This window comes from Motacilla alba, chromosome 8 (genome assembly GCF_015832195.1).
Source record: "Motacilla alba alba isolate MOTALB_02 chromosome 8, Motacilla_alba_V1.0_pri, whole genome shotgun sequence".
In the NCBI taxonomy this organism is placed as follows: domain Eukaryota; kingdom Metazoa; phylum Chordata; class Aves; order Passeriformes; family Motacillidae; genus Motacilla; species Motacilla alba.
The window spans coordinates 7,153,259-7,173,081 of NC_052023.1; the positions used below are offsets into that span (position 1 = coordinate 7,153,259).

A 19,823-nucleotide genomic window follows, 5' to 3' on the forward strand; every position below is an offset into this window, starting at 1 on the left:
AAGTACTGGTTATGTCTATTTCCCCAAATAAGGAATGGGCTTAAAAAACTCTTTTGTTTAGTCTTGAGCTCTGATGTCTAAACAGAGTAACTTGGTGTTAAAGTCACCTAAAACTGGTAATTTTCTAATTTTATTTTTGAAAGTTAATAGTTCCTGAGCCAGTTAAGTCTGGTAGCGGCCCAGTTGGTTCCTGGCTCAGCCAGTGACTTTTGCCATTATCCTGTTTCTAGTATTGGCCATAAACAAAAACCTCAAAAGAACCAAGAACAGCCAAACATGAGTTCCCTGCAAAGCTTTTCCACTTTCTGAATATTTGCAACTCCAGAAGTTCAGGAGAACTAGTCAGGCCATCTAGCAGAGGAGTGCATTCTCCTGCTAAGTTTTTGTTGTCCTGTGCCAGCCCATGTTTTGGCTGCCCTGTCTGTGTCAGGGGATTGTATGTGAAGTGTTTCTTGCAGTTTCCCTGTCAGATCCGTGGAAGACAGTAATCCCAGTGTCCAGGGTTTGCATGGCCTCTTCCCACAGGCAGCATCCCATTGCACTTCACCTTCCTCTGTCCCACTGGGGACCTGCAGCAGCAGTAGTGCCCTTTCAGTTCCTCCTCTCTGTCTCAACGCAGCTAAAGTGCTCCAGAGAAATATTTGGAAATAGGCTCTTTGCTCATATGTTGAGCCCACCAGGTTGCTTCAGTTTTCCAGCAGCAAGTGCTTCTTTTTGCCAGTTCCCTTGTTCCAGGCAGAGCCTGTGTCTGCCCAAGATGTGCCCTCCTGAATTTTCCTGTACAGTTTCTCTTTGTTTCATGTATCTTGAACCAGAACAAACCAATATACACTCTTTCCTTCAGAGAACAGGACTTGTTACCTGTATAAGTGATTTGCACTAATTGCTCTCCAGAGATTCTCATTTCTACAGGAAATTCTCCTGTTGAGCCAGGAACACAAGGAAACAGACAGCTGTCTTTATTACAGCTCTCACATCTCAATATATTCTGACTAGATCTGTGTTTTGCATTCCTGGAAAACTTCTCACTTGAACACCAAATGAGTTTTTACTTCTCTACTTCTTTCCACCCTGTACCATGTAAGAATACCTCAGGAGAATTCAACAGAAGTCATATACCAAGGGTCACTTCTAAGGTTGTCCTTTCTCCCCAGAACGTTAATATTGGTGTTTGGTTTTATTGTGGTTTTCTCTTGGAGAGAAAACTTGGTCTTCCATGAAGACATCCTAGCACAATTCTTGCTCTACAGTGACCAGCTCAGATTATGACAAGTTTTTGTGGCAAACATTGCAAGTGTAATGTTCTACAAACTGCTTATTTAGTTAAAAATAATTTTGCAAGTCTGCAGTAACGTTTCACATACCAGTACAAAACTTTTAATTCCAAAGCTTTTCAGCCTATCTTAGTAATAAGGTAAATAATGTGTATAAAGTTGCTTTTGTATTTAAAATATACGTAGTTGATTTTGGATTTTTTGGAAGGAACCCTTAAGTGCACAAACCGTCCATACATCAATGACTTTAAGGGTTTACTGCTTTGGCCCAAGAATTCCCCATTAGGACGAGGTTTCAGGATCAAAGTTATGCTACAGATATTAAATTAAACAGACAATAAAAAAAGAATAAGAGGGGCAAATGAGTTTTGTTGAGCCTGCAATATGTTCTTTTACAGTTTGAATGGTGACCAACTTTCTTGCATGTAAAGCTGCTCAAATAAGCAAAGCTCTAGGTTTTTATATATATTTTCCTGATCAAACACTGTCCATGCAGTGGAAATTAGTCATAGTTTGATAAACAGATCCATTTGTTTTCTTCCTATCAACTTGAAGAAAAGAAGGAAAGAAAGAACACAGATACAATACACATATTAATGGTTTTTTTTTCTTTTGAAAAGAGTTTTCCTTTCCTATTATGTTCAAAGAAATTTAGATACCTTTCAAAACTTCTAGCCTTGTAATGTAGGAATTCACACAGGCCTAAGTACAGGTTTATGCCCATAATGCAAAGCTTTATTGGAGCACTGGTTTTGTGAAGGGTTCATAAAACAATTGTCCTCTTTTGAGAGAGTCTAGAAGCAGTTCTTTGATCCTTTGTGCTGAGGTTGGATGGTTGGAAGCCAATGCAGTGAGGGATATTGTGTCTGCAGAGCAGAGAGCGCTGCTGTAAAGGCATCATAAGTTTAAAAATAAAGAGGGAAGTATGTAGGGACATGCTCAGATCATCAGGTAATTTTAAGAGACTTGGTGTGTTGTGGAGATAAATGCTGTTGTCTTTCATTCTGTGAGGAGTAGTGTGATAGTTTAGAGGAGAGCTGAAGATGAACTCTGAGCAGCTGTGCCTTCCCTTCTGTCCCTGTGTGCATGGCTGGGAACTGCTGAGACTGCTGGGATGTGTTGGCCTGGTAACCTTCCACTTTATCAAAAATTAGCCAAAGACTGGGGCTCAAACCAGTAAAGTTGACCTGACTCAGATAGTTCTAGACCTTGCAGCCACAGCAGGCGTATTAAAGTCAATGTCCCTTGCCCTAACAAGTTCACCGTTGGCTAGCAGCAGCTGGTGCTGTGTACTAATAAAGGAATATTAGTACATTAGGCAATTTCCATTGCCTCTTGAATGGAAAATGGAACTCAGCAGACTGAAGTTTGACTACAGAGCAGTCTTGAGGTGATGTCAGCTGGTCTGTCTTGTTGAGAATACAAAAATAGCAGACAGCTTTTTAGGAAGAGCTTGAGTCTGTCTTCCTGATCATCCACACCCTTCCTTTTTCTTCTTTTCTGTCCTCTCCTCAAAATGCTCCAAAGCTGTTTTTTCTGGTCCTCCTCCTTGACACACATATGCCAGTTGCAGCTTTGCCACACTTGTTTAATAGTCACTAGCAGAATGTTATCTCTGAGCATATGTGTCTTATAGCAGTGTGATCCTACAATGACTCCATTGGAGCTTTTTCTTTCTTTTCTAGGTGATGAATATTAGATAGAATGAGTTGAGTTTCAGAGACTTCTAAAAGTTTCCTACTTCAAGCTATGTTTGTTAACAAGTTAATAATGACTGTCTTCTCCTAGGAGGTGTTCTTTCCTGACTACAGTAAATAATTGTGCTCTCTAGCTGCTGCCCTCAACATTTCCCACCCACACTTTCATAGCAAACAAATCTCCATCAGATTCTCACAGCAATTCCTTAGCTGCCCTAGCAAATGTGTTAATACCTGGTGCATCCCTATCCTTTCTTGCCCCTTTATAAAATGTTAGGCTCCACTTTTTATTGGAGGAGGTTATGTGATTTTTTTGTTGTTTTTGTTTTAAGAGCCTGTGCAGCTCATGGTGAGATGTTACTATGTATTTCAGAAGGATGTAAAATCTCTGTTCATGGAAAGATTTTAAATTAGGTGATTCTAGGAGTGAGTTTTGAGTAAGGCTGAAAGTTTTTCAACTTCTTAGTGTGTATCCAGGTTTCTTTGCTATGGAAAGTTCATGGAGGAAAGACCCTTTGTCAAATTCTGGACCACGTGAAAAATTTGCAATAAGAGATTTTAGATTATTTCAAGAATATACAAAATTTTGGTCAGGAAGTTGTCTTGATGTGTAATATTTAAGTCCAAGCTTTTATTGGTATTTCTGTAGTCTTGGATGTCTCCATGGATTTTCCCCCTTGCATTATTCTGACAGCTTGGGGAGTACTTAAAGCAGGTCCTGGCTGTGGCCACTGTCCCCATGCTCCATCCCTTGTTCCTGGGTGAATGAACCATTGTGGTAGGGATAGCTGACTCTTTGTTTCCAGGGATCTCTGGGCCTGTCCCCTGCTGGGATACATTGCTTGGATGGTGTGTGACAGAGACCTGGGGAGGAATGGCACCAGGAAAAACATCAAAGCACCTGCAGATGCTTCTCAGGTGATCCCAGGGTTGTCCTGAGTAAAGAAGTGCCAGGAAGAGGTTGTAAGAAACCTCCAGTACTGGTAGTGGTTCCTCACAGGCTCTTATTAATTTGTTTGATTTTTCCTGGGCTAGTTTGGGAATACTTGGGATGAGCTTTTGGGTCACTGCCCTTGAGCAGCAAGTCCAGCTGTCCCTAATGGTGGTGTCACCTCCTGTGCCTGTGCAGGTCCTGCCATGCCAAGGGCCCACTCCAGTCATTGAGAGAAGCTAAGCCCAGCGGTTCAGGCAGTGCTGAAGTAACCTTGTTCAGAATAGCTTTTTTTTCATTTTTTTAAATTTTTACTGTGATATTTGACGTGCATGGCCTACTTTGTCACCCTTAGCTGACGTGGTACTGCTGTGTTTTTACCTTTTCAGCAGGTAAAAGAGCTGGCTGTACGCAGAGGTTCAGCAAATCATTTTCTATTACAGAGTAGCCAGCTACTTCACACTCCTAAATATAGTCCTGAACACAAGTGTGGCAGTATTCATGAAAAATATTTAAAGCTAAATTTCACACTCATTTTGTATTTGATCCATTTCTGGTTTATTTTTAACTCATGTAAGATGAAGAGTGAGGGAATTTTTTCCCTTCTTCTTAATTCTAGTGTAGGACCATATCTGAGATATGGAGGACTTCCACAAAGGCACAATTTTGTGGGGTCTTTTTGATGTTGTTTCTGTTTGTTCAGTGTTGAAGCCTTATTATGGCACATTGACACAAAGCTAAATGGCAGCAGCAAAAAAATTGTGGAACTTGTAAAACTGTAACTGCTAAGTAGTGGTTTGGAGTAACCTTAATGAGAGTGGTGATGTCATCAGCAGGCTAAAATGCCAGTAAAAACTTATTAAAAAGCTGGGATTTGTCTGTGCAAGAAGATTTTGCACTTACATTTGATTTCCTCATTTCCTGTATTACCCTGCTTATGCTGAATATACATTAATATACATTTTTTGTTTGTTTGTCTTTAACCCATCTCAACTGACCTGCTTGTTCCTCAGTCACATTTCCTTTTTGCTTTACTGTAATAGTCAGAAATCATCTAATTTATTTTTATAACATAAAGACATACAGGTGACCTACACTATTGTTGTTTTTCGTGGACTTAGTATTATGTTGCACCACTTAACATCACTTATACTTGTAAATGTTGTATAAGCTCAGCTAGCATACAGTAAAACATGAAATTCAGGATTTTAATAAAATTGACTTCAAAGATAGTATGGTTATGGTAGCTATGGTAACTAAAACTAATTAAAATATGCTAAAATTTGCTGGGGAGTGAAAAGGGAGATAATGTAACTTAATGTTTTTGTTTTCATAATTTAACAGTAAAACATTTTTTCCAGTGTATTGCCTAAGTGCCAGTCAGTTAATTATTTGTGTTTTTTAAATATTTCCTTTAAAAATAGTAGAGGCTGAACTACATTGTCTTTTTTTTTTTTGTATGGAAGCTAAAAATATGTATGTATCTACCCTCTATTTCCATAGTGAGCTTATTCCTTAGGCAGGGGTGTTGTGGAGGCTTTCTGGAGTGTTCTCTGTAGGCTGCTGCTTTACCTGCTGGACAGCTCGTGGGCAGCATCTCCACGGCTTTGTGTGATCATCAAATCATCACAGGGTTTGGTCCCAATATAATTGTACAGTCTAGTACAGATGCACTGGTGAGGGCAGCCAGGTTGACAAATTATAGCTCTCACTGGGATTGGTGGTCTCTTTAAATGAGCTTTTGGACTTCTAAAGAAATACATAGCTTTTGTTATAAACATTTTTTTGTAAAATATTTATCATGTTCCAGTTTTTGAGAAGTAATGCCAATAGTTGAGTTTCATGTGCAGGTGCAGAGGAAAGGTGTAAAGGATGGCATTTTCACATCCTGCTTGTTTTCAGGGTTTCTTTTAAATGTAATGGTAATGCTGTATTAGTGTATTTGTTTCAGAAAGGATTAAGAGAGTTGTTCTATAATAGCTGTAATCCTTTGTGTTTGACATGTGCAGAGTATTGTACAAATATTAACAAATCTGTACAACACTTCAGTGGGCTAGATGAGGACAGTAAGATGAAAAGTTTGAATTATTCAAGGTCAGTATTTAAGTAAATATTGGATCCAGGATTAAAACTATCCTCGTTGTAGAGAGCCTGATTTCCTGTTTCTCAGAGTAGTCTTTTCATAACTTGATTGTCCAGCTCCATGTGTTTGTGCTGCAGCCAAGTTCTAGTATCACAGAAAGTTAAGTGAAAGGGAGAGTTTTGCTGACAAAGAATAATGACTCTTTTTAGTTGTAGTAGTTTGAGCTGTGTTGCCTTTGGTTAATTATTTTTTTATGAGACTTTGTATTCACTTCTGAACTGAAAAATAGATTTTATATTTGTAATGGAAATTAAGGAAGAAAATACTTGTAGGTTTTTCTTGCAGCAAAGTATCTGGGCTGATACTCAAGACTGTAGATCTGAACAATCTGTTGATTAGTGAGTGCCTGCAAAAGGAGAATGTTACAAAATACTTGAGTGTCCTCATGCGCATTGGAAGTTTGACTGCAAATAGGTGGCCATATCAATAACTGTCACTCCTACCAGAATTAGACTGGGTATCTCAGTTGTTCCACTGGAAGAAAAATTGCATTGAGACTTCAACATTATTTGCTTCAGTAGCTGGCATGGTAGGTTTTTTTTTAGTTTTAGTTTGTTTTGGGTTTTGTGAGGGCAGCAGCAGGGCCATGCTCTGTGCATTTACTTGTGTCACTGTATCAAATATTAAGGAGCAAGAGCCAGTCTTGATGTAGGACTTCAGAGAGGACTTAAGAGGTTTATATAATCTGTGCTCTGTTTTTGTAGGATTTTGGCTCCTTAATCTTTCGCTCCCTTCTTTAGTGCCATTGTACGAAGCAGGTGTGGCTTTCTCTCCATCATCAGTGAGCAGTCTTGGTTCAGGCTCCTGGCACATCATCCTTCTTACCCATCATCTCTAAATCTGTCAAGCAGTGGTTTAAGACCTTTCTATCTTGCCTTCCCCCAGTTTGATTAAGAATTATTTTCACCCTGTTTCCTCTTTTTCAAACTTCATTGAAATTCACTTCACAAGATTTAGCAGCCTTTTGGGCCAGTTCCTCAAGTGCATGTCTTCACCTTCCTGTGCTTATCAGCCCTGCCTGTCACAGTGCTGCTTGATGTGTTGTTCTTCCCTGACTTCTTTGCTCACTCTTCTTTGTGCTCTGAAGACAACCTTCCAGTCACTCATTTGTGTGTTGCTGTCATTTTCTCTTTCTGTTGAAGTACTGCAGAACTACTCAGTTCTTAAAATTTTGGGAGTGATACAAGCCCAGATGATGGCATCTCTCAGCTCTGCCTTTTCATTGCTAACTTTTCTCACATTTTCTGTCAGCTTCCCTTTCTGACACCCTTAGCAGAAATCTTTATCAGCTTATGCTTCGGATGTCCCAACGTATTTTCCTACAATTTTTGTCCATTTGTCTTGAATTTGGAGTCATGAGGAGGAGTAATCTCATTTGTCATTCCCAACCCAAAATCTTTCTGTCTCTCACATACTCCTCATCTGCTTTGTTGCTTATACTCAGCTCTACCTTTATGTCCAACTAAATATACTTCTGAAGTGCTTTCACTGTGCCCAGTGTTTATTTCTGGAATATTTTTCTCTGTCCTTCCAAGAAAGTTGTTCTCTAGTCTGCAAAAAGAAAAAAAGAGGAGCAAAACAATATAGTAAATTTTACTATCCAAATCGTGAATTGACTGTGCCAGCACCTGGTTGACCCTGCTTTTGCACACTGCTCCGTTTTTTAGCTGCATTGATTTTGATGGCACCTGTCCTCTTCAAATAACTTCTGCATTTCTGCTGCTGTCTGTTGGCCTGTGTTTGTCACTGTCATCCTCAGTTTCTTCTTTGCTAGTGGTCACAATCTCAGTGTACTCCTAGCTCAGAGAAGTTTTATATGAAGCGCATTTCTTTTTGCTTTGTATCCTGAATATCTTCTGAGCCTGCAGGATCATTACATTTTCTGAATTCTCATCTCTTCTTCCTCTTACAGTCCTCCTTTAATGTTTGCACTAAATTAGCTAAGAAAGTAATTTATAGTTCTTTTATTTCCAGCTTCAAATAAGCTAGGTGGCTTTTTTAAAAAATTGTTATTGTTATCATGCTGTTTTCCTTCTCAGTCACAGCAGTACTGAATATTGTTTATTTGTGTGTAAGTGGCACTTAGGAATCCATGCCCTGTTGTGCTTGGTGTGTTTGCTTTGGTTCTTATGCATCTTTTTGCTTTTCCTGCTCTGTAACCAGTGCACAGCCTGCCCAGGCAGGTGATCTTACCTTCTCTGTAGAAGCAACCTGGCTGAGTCAGTACCAAACCAGTTCAGTGCAGCAGTGTGTGAGGAATCTTGTGCAGGTGTTGTCCATATGTGCTGGGTACATGCCTGGAAATGGGAAGGCTGATGGTGAGTTTTTTCATCTGTCAGCATATCATTTTTCACAAGGAGTGGAATTTTTTTGAAGGCTTAGGGGAAGGACGAATTCTGTTCAAGGTTCTTTCATTTTATTACTCTAAGATTAATGCATTGCCAAGCCCCTTATTTGGACTGATACCAGACCTGCCGTCCCTCATCCATTTGGAGTGCAGAGCTCTCTTCCTTTATTTTTCCAGCTTTCATTCCAAAGATGGAAAAAAATCAGCATTTGAACTCTTTTTTGAAGGGATTAGTTTGTTCGGTCCTTATTTCTAAATTAGAAAGTAAGGAATGCTTTAAGGGGACTTTGAGATTTTCATAGTTTTATTTTACATCCCACAATAGGGTTTTCAGTTTTAGAGCACTAACATATTTCTCCTTGGATTTAACCAACCCTCTGCCCTGTTAAAGTTGCTTTCTCTGCTTCAGTTCCCTTCCCCTCTGGACTTGAAGCTGTTACCTTTTGGCTTGGATCCACCCATGCTGACACTGAAATGAGGGCCTCATGGAAGAAAGCATTCCAGGAACGGTTTATCCTTTGCTAGTTGATAGAGATTTTCTAATGCAGGGTTGCTTTTTTGGCTTTTCTTTCTTTGAGCACTGAGCTGAGGCCAAGTGTGTTCCTCTGGAATTCCTCAGCAATTGACTTTTTCCTGACTGCCCGTTCAGCTTCAAGAGAAGGCTGGCTGGGGAGAGATGCTGTCATGTGCCCTGGCTCTTGAGCCCTGTGCCTCAGTTCCGTGAGGAGTTGACTGCCAAGATCTCTCCAAGTCTGACCTTTTCTTGGAGCATGGTTATTTCAGCATGCTTTACTCTTTATCTTGAATCACAGAATACCAGGTTCTCTGTGAACAAAAGCAATTTTTCCTAATTTACATGTGTCTTTCAGAATGTCCCTTCCTAAAGAACAGAGGGAATCCGTTCTTCGTGCATTCCACCCTGCATATTTTGTTAGGAGTGCCTAATTAAGTATGTTAAGTGCTAGTTCTCAGTAATTGATATCACTGAACCACTCATTGCATATCTAGGGAAAACAATAGACACAACTTTATAGCAAGCTGATCACAGCCACCTAGGGGAAGGTGTAATTTTTAACTTCTACCGAGGTTTAAATGACTGGAAACAAAGTCCAGACAAATTATTTAGGTCGTTATGAGGCTCTGAGTTGCAATGCTTTTAGGCTGCCCTTCTCTCTCTTATGTAGCCTCAGGCACTGAATTGGAGCTTGTGCATATATTTGGTTCCTATCCTGGTTTTCTTCTGGCTCAAAATCACAGGTGTGGTTTTTTTTTGCTGGATTGTTCTTTTCTACCTGTCTTTTGTTTGCTGCCACACAACAGACAGAGAATCCTAAGGAGAACTGCTGTAAATGCATATTCATGTTTCTCCTACCCTTCCCCCAGTCTCCACTCACTCCCTCCCACCCCTTTCCCAAATTCCATTAATATTTACAGAACAAGAGCCAGAACTCCAGCATTAATCTCGAATTCAGAATGAGATTTTTCTGGCTCTATCTGCAGCTAATGCAGAAGACAACAGAGGTTAGAAATGCACTTAAAAAAAAAAGAAAAAGAACAAAAGGCCTTTTCATATTCAACACACTGGATGGATTGTGTTAGGTATAAATAAGCTTTCAAAGACCAGAGCATATGTAAAAAAATATTATAAGTATTGTTGTTGGAAGGCAGAGGAACATTTATTTGCTTACCAAATGCATTGAAAGTTCCTGAGCCTTAACTTATATAAACTCATTGTTTCTTCAAATTTTGTGTGTGGAGAAAACAGTTGCTTTTTTCATCTTACTGGTTCATGTGCAGATAAGCAATAAAACCAAGAAGTCAAATGAACAGAAAGAGAACTGTGTTGATAGTTACATGCCAGCAATGTACAAAGTAAGCATTCGTAAAGAGATGTATAAACAAACTTCAAAACCAGTGAAGTTTTGCAAACATAAATTTCATAAACAAACTGAAATTGAGTGGAGAGTGAAGAGAATGAAGAATTCAGATAATTTGCATTTGTTCTCTTTGACCCCAAACTGAGTATTTTCTTTCATTTTCATTGTTAAGTGCATAGAACGTGTTACTAACCATTATGAATTGACTGAAAAAGCCAAAATCAAAGATAAGTATTACTGTGCTTCCAAACTGTTTTTGTTTCAGTGTTGGTTTATTCACTGGAAAGTATTTGCTGACTTCTGTAGTCTGCACAGGCACTTACTCCTCTGTGATCCCTGTCCTTGATTGTTTCAAGAATCACTTTTCCCTGCCATGGGGAGGATGCCTTGTGTCCCTGTCCAGTTGCTGTGTGGTTCTGGCTTCTGGTGACCTCAATGAGTTGTCAGCAGACAAATTTGTTAACTGTGTCGAGTAAGGGATTGTGTCCATCTGGTTGTGAGGCCAAGGGTAATTTCAGAGGACAGGAGCTGATCTGAATTCTTTAAATGGAGAAGGAGGTCATCTGCATGACCTATGGAAGATGGTTTGGCAAAGCAGTCTGGAGAAGCTGGCTCTGCAGTATCCATGTGCTGTTCTTCCTCCAAGAGAATATATTTTAGCAAAGGATTCCTCAATCTATCCAATACCCCAAAATACATAAACACAGAAATGTTGGTGGTTTTCTTTTTTTGCCCTCTTCAATATGGATTCATTTATTCTTAAATTCCAAGAAAATACCAATCAGTCTATCCTTTAGTCTGGAAGTTTGTATTATTTGTTTTTTTAGGAAGGGCTCCCATACTTTCTTCTCATCTTTCTGGCATTAGAATTGGCTTATCTCACTTTTCTGATGAACCTACATTTTCCAGATAAATGAAAACATAGGGGTTTATTTTTCAAAGCTGAAACAGTTGGATTGCCTTTTTGTTTTACTGGGATAAGCATCCATGATGCTCTGGGGAATGGAGAATGATCTAAAATAAGCCTAGCTGTTTTCTGTTGTTTATCTGTTTCTTTTTGCATCTGTCTTAGTATTTATTGCTACCATCTGCGTTTCATTTCAGGTTGTCTAATGTCTCATTCTGCATGTTCTTTGCCTATTCTTTTTACATAGCCTTGGGCTGTAATATCACCATTTGCCTACAAGAGATCCATTTCTATCTGTAACAAAATGAATTGCATTCATCTGTGTAATTCATTTCTAATGAATGCCTTGCTCCTCATTAAACAGTGATTTACCTTTGTTTCCCTTTCCTACACTGTCAACATGAACCATTTTGAGGTCCTGTGGAGAGATGCTAATTTGAGAAAGCAAAAGTCAATGCAACTAAGCATTCATGGGGGCCATCCTCCTTGGCACTTTCAAAAATATTCATGGGACATGTTGCAGAATAAAATTTGCAGGTGGATAAGAAGACTCAAACTATTTTCCTGTTCATAAGCTCTCAGTGTACGAAGGCAATGCTTGACAGTTTAAATTCAGTTCTCCTTGACACTGCCAGGAGCAAATTAATCTTCTCAGACCTTGTCTGTTCTGCAAGAATTTTACCTATCACAGGCACATTTTGGGAGACAGTACTTTTGGTTCACTGTCCCCTCTCTACCTTTTCAGGAATATTAAAACATTTTGAATGTATTTTCAGATTAATATTTTTAAATACCTAATTTTTAGATGCATCAAAATGTTACAGACTTGAAAATACTTTATTTCAAATTTTTAATGAGATGCAAAGATTCATATAAATATTTATTGCTTTTGCCAATAGTATCTAAAGGAAAAGGATGAATACTGTTAATTAGTGAAATAGGGTTGAGGAGTAATTTTGTTACAGATTTGGTTCTTATGCAACTTTTGTGAAATGCACTTTGAAGCTCTCCAGCAACATTCCCTTTTCCAGCCCTGCACTTTGCAGAACAGCAGAATCTGCCATGTGTGCAAATAGATCTGTGCTGCTGACAGATGATGGTTAGAGTATGGGATGAATTACCAAGTTTATTTTCACTTTAAGCCTAAGCAGAGTTTGAACTGCAGCAATGGATTATGAATATGAAAATACCGTTGGTAAACATAATTTAGAGCAATACAGGAAGTTTTATTTACAGCTTCTTCAACTCTTACTTTGGTGATAGTACAAGCCACTCATCAACACTTTTGATCGCTTGAATTTAGCTTGGCATTTTTCTGTATTTATTCATGTGTTGGGTCAGACTGATCCCCACTTGAAACTCTAGAATTGTCAGTGGGCATCAGTGGATTTACACCATGGACTAATCTGATCATGGTATTATGAGAGGATTGGAGCATGGGAGGTTGGGTTTTTGTAACTGGTCTTGCCTAAGTCGTGTAGTATTTGGAAGTAAGAACACTGATTAATGTAACAAAACCTTATTTTTAATATACATTTTAGAGGACAAAACTGACCTTGAGAACAGTGTGATGCAGAAGAAAATTAAAATCCCCAAACTCTCTCTCAATCACATAGAAGAAGCTGGGGAAGTTACAGATTATGGGGAAGAAGATGTGGAGCTTAGACACAGTAAGGTACTGAAGTCTTTCTGGTTTTTTTTCCCTCCTCTCCTTTTTTTATCTTTTTTGTAAGTGCTTGGGGCATATATGTACATCCTAGCTTAAGAATTCCAGGCTTGCTTTTGATCCCCTTAAAACAGTGTGTTTGGTGAAATTGGGTCACATTGTCTTTGGGGGTGGGGTATGGGTTTTCAAAACCTGATTTAAGTGCAATGAGACGTTTTCCTGTGTGTACTGTCTGCACAGTGTAACTGCCACCTGAGACTGATGCAACAGTGCTCTTCCACTTTGGCTCAAAATGCCTTAAAAGTCACCAGTACCCAACTGTACCTGCTGTTCTTGGTGGCACTTGTGACATATTGCTCACTGCTTGTTTGGAATTGAGAAGGGTGCTTTGAGACTGCCCAACTACAGTGATTGAGAAGAAGAACTGACAGGACTGTATTCCTCCATTATAACTCCCAGTTGCCTTTTTAGGTTCAAATGCCAGAAACCCACTATGGAAATGTATTTATTTTTTTAATATCAAATTATTTCTTTAAAAGTCTGCCAACCTTCAGAACAAGATAGTGCTCTACGGTTTCATGTGTTTTGCAGCTGCAGGAGTGATAGTAGTATATTTCCTTGTGGTGGGCCAGCTTTTTTTTAATTGTTAATTTTTTTTTTTTTTAGATGATGAATGACTCAGGTGTAACATCAAATAATTTTGTTTTCTGCCACATTACTCATGGATATTGTGGTATAAGAATTTGATAGTGTCAGCTTCTCACCTCTACTCTATGAGCTGCATTTGCTTTCCTTGCAGTTGCTTGGAAATTCAAATGCCTTTTCCTATTTGGCCAGTAAAACTTAGTGACTTTACCTGAACTGTCACATATTAATCCCACTATCCAGGCCCCAGGAAAGTGGTGTGATTTAATTTGTAGGGTTTGTGCAGATGACTGAAGGTAAAATTCCACTGAGAGTTCCCAGGTCCTGAAGCCTCTGCAATGCAGTACTAATATAGAAGGAATCAGTTGATAAGGAGGATGAGGCTGGATGATATATTCTGTCTCCAGCTTCAGTGTTTTCAAATCCCTTTCAGTGTTTGCTGATAGTGTTAACTCAGTCACTTGCATCAGGCAGTTGGATGAACGTGCTGTAGGGATAGTCAGTGAAGGTTTTGTCTCCCAAGGTGTGGGAAGGACAAGCCCTCAGTTCACAGAACAGCTTTGTGCCTGTGCTGCTTTCACCTCTGATGTCGTCACAGGTGACAAATGGAGCACACAGTTAGTTCTTTCTCTTGCTTATCAGAAAATCAATTGCTGTCAGAAATCTGAATGTTAAGGGTAAACTTTAAAGAAAAAGAGATCTAGATCAACTTTTTCAAACAGAAATTAATGATACGGAATCAAGTGACCTATATACACTGCCTTTGTAAGTTTTGCACAAATGCAGGAAGGTCTTTAACTGTCTCAGGAGTTTGTACATGTATTTAGCTGATGAGTTAAAGAGTTGCATGTTAGTTATGCTGCATATTCTATCCATGAGAACCTGTTAGGCAAAATATTTTTGCAGACTGGCTTTGTCTTAGTCTTTTGGAAGACAAGAATATTAACAGTTCCCAAGACTCTCCTAATTTATTTGTTTTTTATTGTAACGCGCAGAGACAAGATGGGAGGAAACAAAGTGAAGGTACACACAAAAGCATTGAAGCAGTTGTTGCTCGCCTTGAAAAACAGAACGGGATGAGTCTCAGTAATACTTCCAGCCCTGAGGAGGCTTTTATGGAGGCTACAGAAGGCATGAACAATATGGACGATGCTGTAGTTCCTCGGATTCTCTATGAGGAATTGCTGAGGAGTTACCAGCAGCAACAGGAAGAGATGAGACACATTCAACAGGAGCTTGAGAGAACGCGGAGACAGCTTGTGCAACAGGCAAAGAAGCTAAAGGAGTATGGGGCACTCGTGTCAGAAATGAAAGAGCTCAGAGACTTGAACAGGAGGCTCCAGGATGTACTGCTCCTAAGACTAGGTAGTGGTAAGTGCCGGACTTAAGTGGGACTAGTTTGAATGAATTTTGCAGGTGTGATCAATAGTCATGGAAATGTATTTGAAGAATAGCAGTGGTTGTTAAACCGGACATTGAATGTTAAAAGGGTTTTCTGCTGTGGCTGTACAATATGTGTCGAATTTGTATGCTATGTACGTCTGGGGTTTTCTTTAAAAACTAGAGGTCTTTGTGCTGGTATGGCTGAATCAGAGTTCCATTTTAAGCAGCTGTATTATAAAAGGTCTCTGACCTTCCAATATATGCTGAAAAAGTTAATAAAGCATCATCTGCAAAATATACCAATATGTTCCAGTTTAAAAAAAAAAAAAAGAAAAAAAAAGAAAAGGCGCTGGAATGAATAGTTGGGCTAAAACTAATTTATCCTTTGCAGTTAGGGATTTCGTTTGTTGTTATGTGACTATGTTACCTTCCATTTTCTGACCCCTCTTCCCATTAGTAGCTTATTAGAATGTGATATATTCCTTAAGTTTTAGCAGTGGCTTTAAAAAGCCATGCTATTTGAAAAACAATGGATTGTTAAAAGCATAATTAAAAAGGCTTTATATTAGTGTCCCGTTTATCAACATTTGTTGCAAAATACAGGTTTTTGTAATTTGGATTTCAGTTTTAAATATCTTGGGTCAATTGCTCCTTTGTTTGGGTTTATAACAATTATTTAAGCATTATGTTGGAATAAATGGGAAAAAAAGACAAAATAAAAAGTTCATCCTTTTCATTGAAGATGGTACCCTTGGAATACCTTCAAAATTTGACTAATTACATTTATTTGTGATTAGAATGTGGTACTGCTGTGTTGAAGATTTGCTCTGTGACTGAAACTTGGTTGAAATCTATGCATCCAAACTTAGCATGCCATTCTTACGTCTGCCTTTGTGTATCTGGAAACTTAAGTTTTGCATGTCAGTTGGATATTGGCTCTTCTCCTGGACTGGAACGAGTGCATGCAATTTGCATGTGGGTCTGAGTTACCCTCACGTGCAGAGCTGGACCTGGGAGAGCATGTGCCTGTGCTGTAGCATGTGTTCAGGTGTGCCCACACCCTTGGAGCCAGGTTCTTGGAGTATCCCACAACCTAAACTGGGTGTCTGATTGTGAATGCTCATCATTGTTACACTGTGCACAATTAAAATGTCGTTACTTACCATAAACATTCTAGTTAACTTTCTAAATAAAACTAAATAGGCAAGGTTGCCGCAGCCTGAAAAAGACGATGTGGTTGGCAGGAGATTCCACTGAGCTTTCTAAAATTTTCCTTGGATGGAAAGATGTTTCTTCATCTGCAAGTAGTTAGCTGGAATTTATGGGAATGGAGCACGAGCCAGATGTTGGTAGGCAATGGGGCTGAACAGCGTAAAGTACCAATTTAGTTGGTAGACTTGACAGCAGTTGGAGTGGTAAGACCAGCAGTGAAATGAAGACAGCTACTGAATTCTATCTCTTTTCTTTCACTTTAAGAAAAAGAAGATGCATTTTTTTTGCTTCAGATAAATAAAGAAACCTTAGGAGGAAAAGGAAAAAAAAGGAAAAAAAAAAGAAAGAGGAAAAGAAACCCTGGGGAAAAAAAATACTGAATCTTCTCTAAATATTGGGCATGCATTTATATTATCTGTATCAGTGTGACAACTGAAAACACATCCCAATTACATTGAAGACAAGTTCTTTAAATTTAATCACATACCTGGAAAAATATCAGCTAAACGACACTTCCAAAAAAAATTCTTGTTAATATTACTTGTAAGGAGCACTGGATGGTAAAGGTGGAATTTGGCCATGCTGACTTTGTCCTTCACAGGTTTTGAATTTCCTAAGACTCAGTGTATTAACTGTTGCTTACTCTGTTGTTTTTCCTTTTAGCCTCATTCACAGCAGAGAAACAACCATGTTCTAGAAAGATCAATACAAAACTTATGAATAATTAGCAAGGGAGACATCTTCAGCATGTTCTAAATTAGAGAGTCTGATGACAGTATGAAAAAGTACTACTTTTAATCAAGAATAGATACGTAAAGACTTTTTTAGTCTTCCTTACTTTTCCAGCTTGTAAATGAGGTATGTTTGGGTATGTGAATAATCTCTGAAAATTGTTCTGAAAATAAATTACATCCTGAATTCATCTGCAGTTGCAGTGATCTCTTAAACCTAAAGTTTCAAATTACATGTAATTTATGTTACACTGCACTTCTAGCAGGCTGGACTTAATGCAAACTAATTGCATTTCTGTTTCACCTTAGAGACTTGTGATTTCTTTGCATGAGATGACAGCTGGTTTGTGCTGATGAATTGCAGCTGTGGGAAGTGCTTGCCTGTTGCCATTTTAAACTTGCAGATCAAATATAGAGCAGTCTCTTGAGCTAACGTGCAGTCAAGTAGTCAGTCTCCTAATTTCCCATCAACGTGTTGAATTCAGTGAGGAGCTGGAAGTCAGTGTACTGTATTTGAGGCTTAGGCCTTCAGCTCTGCTACTAAACTGGAGCCACTTTTGTGGCAGGAGTGAGGAGGTTCATCTTCCTCATGGTGACACCAAATTGCTCTTTGTCACAAAAGAGCCTTGGAGGCAGCTGTGGCAGATGACAGTAGTGAAATCAGTACTGATCCATGGAGAAATGCTTAATATGATCTTTATGATTTTAGTATATTATTTCCAGGCACACCCCTTCGTGGAGGAGGCAGGCATTTCACCAGGGCTCTAGGGACCAGAGCAGTGGAAAAATGGGATGACTGTTGTGGAAAAGGTTATGGTGTCCCTCTTTAGCTCCTGGAGTAATGTGTGCAGCCTCTTGCCTTGCCCACATGGGGAGCTGGAAGCCCTGCAGCTGTAGGCCTTTGCAGTTTGTTTTCTTGCACCTGAAAACACATCTGATTTGCCCTCTTTTTATCAATAGAGAGTAAGATAATTTAAAGAATTAAATAACTGACTCTCCCCTGTAAGGACTTTAAATAGCCCTTGGATTGCAAAAGAAGAATTTCAAAAACTTCTTAAAAAATAGCTGTTTCACAGGCAAGATCTGTGCCGTTTCCTGTGGCTGGAAATATGGTCAGAAGTACTGAAGTTCTATAGGGATAATGCTTGGGTGTTTTTAACTCCCTGATAATTTCTTCAATTCCATGTTAGATTGCTGAGAATTAGTGTTGCTCCAAAGTCAGGTGGTATATTCACATTCATTCAGAAACATTGATTCATCAGCATGTGCACACAGACCCCCAAGGTTTTGTTTTTAATCCCAGTTTAATTTCAGTGATCCAGTTTACAGTGTCTTGGGACTAACACCAGAGTAGGGAGAATGAAATGGGATTTGTATCTTACCACGTGTCAGGAATTACTGTTTTACAGCTTTTCTATATTTGTTTGGCTTTTTGGTGTTTAAAAAAAAAGGCCCAAGGTTTCTATCAAGTACAGAAAGTACCAATATTACCACTTCTCACACTTGTGTTGTTTTGATTCAAATTCTGGAAGACCATGTGCAAAAACTTACTGCTTACAAATGTATGCTGACCACTTTATCAGTCAACTTATTTTTACTTTCTTAATAATTTCAGGAGTAGCATGTAGCCTAAGATGCATTTTTGAGGAAAAGGGATGGTAAAGGGAAGCCTTCTACCTCTTCATCCTGATTTGAGTTTGCTGGCCTCTTGGATGTTCTAAAAAAACTGCAGTCAGAAGGAGAAAGATTTTGCAATAAAACATTTGTTTCCTTCTTGCATTCTGAAAATTGTGGTTTTGTTTTTCTCTGATCCTTATTACATAAGTGCTGTCATTGTTAAACCTTTAGATAGAGGTATATGTTTTTATATGTCCCATTCATCATGTTTAAAATAAGATGCAGAGAGGGGGAGTTTGGAGTGTGGTGAGTGGGGCACACCACAGGCAGGCAGGAGGAGTGCAGGTTGCATGTGCAATTCACAGCATGCAGGGCTGAAAATGCAGAGTTTAGTGGTTTGTGGAAGTGGCTGTGGAGACTGCCTGGTTAGAGGCAGGTTTCTGTTTGGGAATCAAAAATCAGGATATAAGGAAGATATTTTAAATGCTTTCTTTTGGTGACTTCTAAGCAAGTAGTTAAAGCATGAATTGGAGCAGAGGTATTCTGACCTGTAAGAGCTGTGGTTGTTGTGGACTTTAATCAGCTTTTTCCTTGGGGAAGCTCTGGAAACCAAATTCCAGCTGTGTCAATATATAACTAAAAACAGTAAAAGACTTCTAAATAGGGAGTAGTAAAAGTGTTTAAAAGGAAATAAACATTTCCTGCTCGGAAGAAGCTGGTTATACTTAGGTGTCTCCCTCAAAGTGACTTTCAAAGTATAAGTAGCCCTTTGTTGAAGAATGTAAAGTAACAGCTTCAGAGATGACTTCTTAAGGTCACTCTGGCAATTAACATCACTGCATCTGCTTGTTCAGCTGTGCCCATGCTGTGGGCAGGCTTTGGGTGCTTTACCAGTCCAGGTCTTCCCCCCAGTCTGAATCAGCTTTACAGTCTCAAGTTGAGGAAGTTCAGTTTGTCTTGGCTGTACTGTTGTATATTCATGGTACTAGAGGTGCTTACTAAGATCACTATGAAATTATAATGCAAATGGGATGTTTTGTGATTTCTCTCTTTGTGCCATGCTTGCACTGGGGCTGGCTCTTAAGACCCTCTTGTTGGTGGCATTGCAGCGTAGGATTGTCTGAGTTGCCAAGACAACTTTAATCATTGGTGAGCGTGGAGTGGCAGCCAGCTGAGAACATTGAGCTGGCTATGTAGGTGTAGGATAAGCTATAGGATAAATGTCAAATGCTGACAACGGAGGAAGCACTGCTATTGCTGTATAATAATCTCTAAATGAAACTGCACAAAGTAGGAGGGATGAATGCTGTGCTTGTTCCAGGCACAGGAACTATTTAAGATGCATGACTAAGACCTGAGTTGTGGTGCCAGCGTGACTTGCAGAGTTGGATCA

At 39.1% G+C, this 19,823-nt stretch overlaps 1 protein-coding gene across 2 annotated transcripts in view; it reads left to right on the forward strand.

Moving 5' to 3' along the window:
• BEND5 (BEN domain containing 5) overlaps positions 1–19,823 on the forward strand; it is an 883,422-nt gene that overhangs the window by 531,245 nt on the left and 332,354 nt on the right. Inside the window, exons 2-3 of one of the 2 annotated variants that reach the window (XM_038144485.1) lie at positions 12,718–12,851; positions 14,483–14,858. The exons of the other annotated variant lie outside the window; for it this stretch is intronic. Of the exons in view, the coding sequence (XP_038000413.1) occupies positions 12,718–12,851; positions 14,483–14,858 (510 nt within the window). The remainder of the gene's footprint in view (positions 1–12,717; positions 12,852–14,482; positions 14,859–19,823) is intronic. 2 annotated transcript variants of the gene reach the window in all.